Source organism: Trypanosoma cruzi, genomic scaffold (genome assembly GCF_000209065.1).
Source record: "Trypanosoma cruzi strain CL Brener 1047053517171 genomic scaffold, whole genome shotgun sequence".
Classification (NCBI taxonomy): Eukaryota; Euglenozoa; class Kinetoplastea; order Trypanosomatida; family Trypanosomatidae; genus Trypanosoma; species Trypanosoma cruzi.
The window spans coordinates 176,256-178,044 of NW_001849568.1; the positions used below are offsets into that span (position 1 = coordinate 176,256).

General features: G+C 44.0%; 2 protein-coding genes across 2 annotated transcripts, besides 4 other annotated features; both read right to left on the reverse strand.

The window, feature by feature from the left end:
• Nucleotides 1-1,789: a sequence feature (heterozygous, non-Esmeraldo-like haplotype).
• Nucleotides 14-45: a sequence feature (AT_rich).
• Nucleotides 75-629, reverse strand: Tc00.1047053509209.10 (endoplasmatic reticulum retrieval protein, putative; the record flags this gene model as incomplete). Its single annotated transcript, XM_797404.1, has 1 exon — nt 75-629. One exon carries the CDS (start codon nt 627-629, stop codon nt 75-77), a length of 555 nt encoding a protein of 184 aa, XP_802497.1.
• Nucleotides 649-705: a sequence feature (T-rich).
• Nucleotides 896-925: a microsatellite.
• On the reverse strand, nt 1,422-1,789 carry Tc00.1047053509209.20 (hypothetical protein, conserved; the record flags this gene model as incomplete). Its single annotated transcript, XM_797405.1, has 1 exon — nt 1,422-1,789. A coding segment is annotated over one exon (368 nt), but the record flags the coding sequence as incomplete, so codon positions are not given.

Consider the following 1,789-nt stretch of genomic DNA (forward strand, 5'->3'; position numbering starts at 1 on the left):
ACAAATAGGCATCAAAAAAAATAATAATAATAATAGATAATAAAACCCTATCCATTTCCAGAATGCAGGTAAAATTATGTAGTGGCTTTTGCTACATATTTCGGTTTCCCTGCGTTCCATGGGACGTAGCGATGCTTCATCATGTGTTTAATGCGACTGCCCATTTGTGTCACTGTCAGTACAATAAAGTACAGAAGAAGAATCGGCCAAAAAACGGGAATGTCAAGAAAGTTAAAAAGAGTCAGGAAAAGGCAAATGGATACAACCCGAAACATGCTTTTCCACACCACAAACTCCTGAACACGTGGCACAAAAGGACGAAACTCTCCATCATTACCAGCGGCTGTTCGTGGAAGCGGAGAGTCCTCCGCGAACTCGTCCTCTGCAAGAGGCGTAACAAGCAGCAACAAAAGGTACAGTAAGTGAATGCCCATGCCGTACGTAATCACGTAAAAGCCCCCATGAAAAAACACACGAATAATATAAAACATCAGCAAAAAGCCAAACATGGCCCACCGCATCGCACGGTGTGGCACAGTCTTGTCGAGGTAACGTTGATAGGTTAGGTGAGCCTTGCGCTTAAATTCATCCCAGGCCGAACTTTTTCCTGTGATGTCTCTCGGTGGCATTCTCCTTCACTACTATTCTTTTTTTTTTTTAATTCCTCTTTCGTTGTTGTTGTTGTTTTTATTTTTATTTTTATTTCCCCCACCCACCCACACACACACACTCTCTCTCTCTCTCTTCCTTCTTTATTCAATAATGTTTTCCCCTTCCCTACGACTCAGGTTTTAATTTGGTGCCTCCCAATCGTTTTGTTTTGTTTTCTGGTCCCCGCCACCCCTCCCCCCCAAAAAAAAAAAAAATTCCGCCTTTTTCCAGAAGCAATCGGTGGCTCCCTTTCTCTCTCTCTCTCTCTCTCTCTATATATATATATATATATGCCTGTAGAAACCAAAGAAAAAAAGAGTATGTGTCTAGAAAGTCTTTCAAGTGCCTAATTACAAAAGGATAACACCGCCTTGCGAAAATAAAGCCGCGGACTATTCATGACGCATGCAGTGGGAACAGGGCAACACCAAAAGACAGGGTGTCACAAGGCGTCCACGCATAATTACAGAGAAAAAGGAAAGAAAAAAGAAAAAAAAGACATACATATACATTATAAGGAAGCCCGAATAGAATAAGAGGAAGCAATCCTATCCACATGTAAGCACATACATAAATATATATCTTTTAAAAAGGAAAAATGTGTACGCCTACGACTCCGGTATTACCAAGAAACCAAAAGAGAAACAAGATAGCATCCATCCCATTCACCAGGTCTTCTTTTATTTCTCTTATCCGTAGTTCACCCATTAAACGCAGTGGTTATAAGCGCGTAGACAGCCAAGAAGAAAAAAGAAAAAAAAAGTGTTCTCTCATTCATCCTCAAAGATGCGATCCACTTGCATTCGCTGCATGTCATACTTGTGGTCTGCGCCAACTCGGCCAGAGTTCTCTAATTCCTCCACCCATCCCGCCTTCGCGTTCGGGTGGGCGTCACAATATGGCAAGTACGGTTTAATATCTAGCACCGGTGTGCCGTGAAGAAGGTCATGGTCGGCAATGTGAACCTCCAGCCCCTGCACAGCAACGAGCCGCACGCATGAGATACCAATAAAGTTTGGCCGGTGCGGACTTCGCGTCGCAAAGACCCCACGCAGCTGGCTGTCCCGTGGTGGCACAAGCATCGTTTTGAATCGGGCTGAGTTTTCGGCGCCTTGTCGCCGTCGCCGCTGAGTTCCTC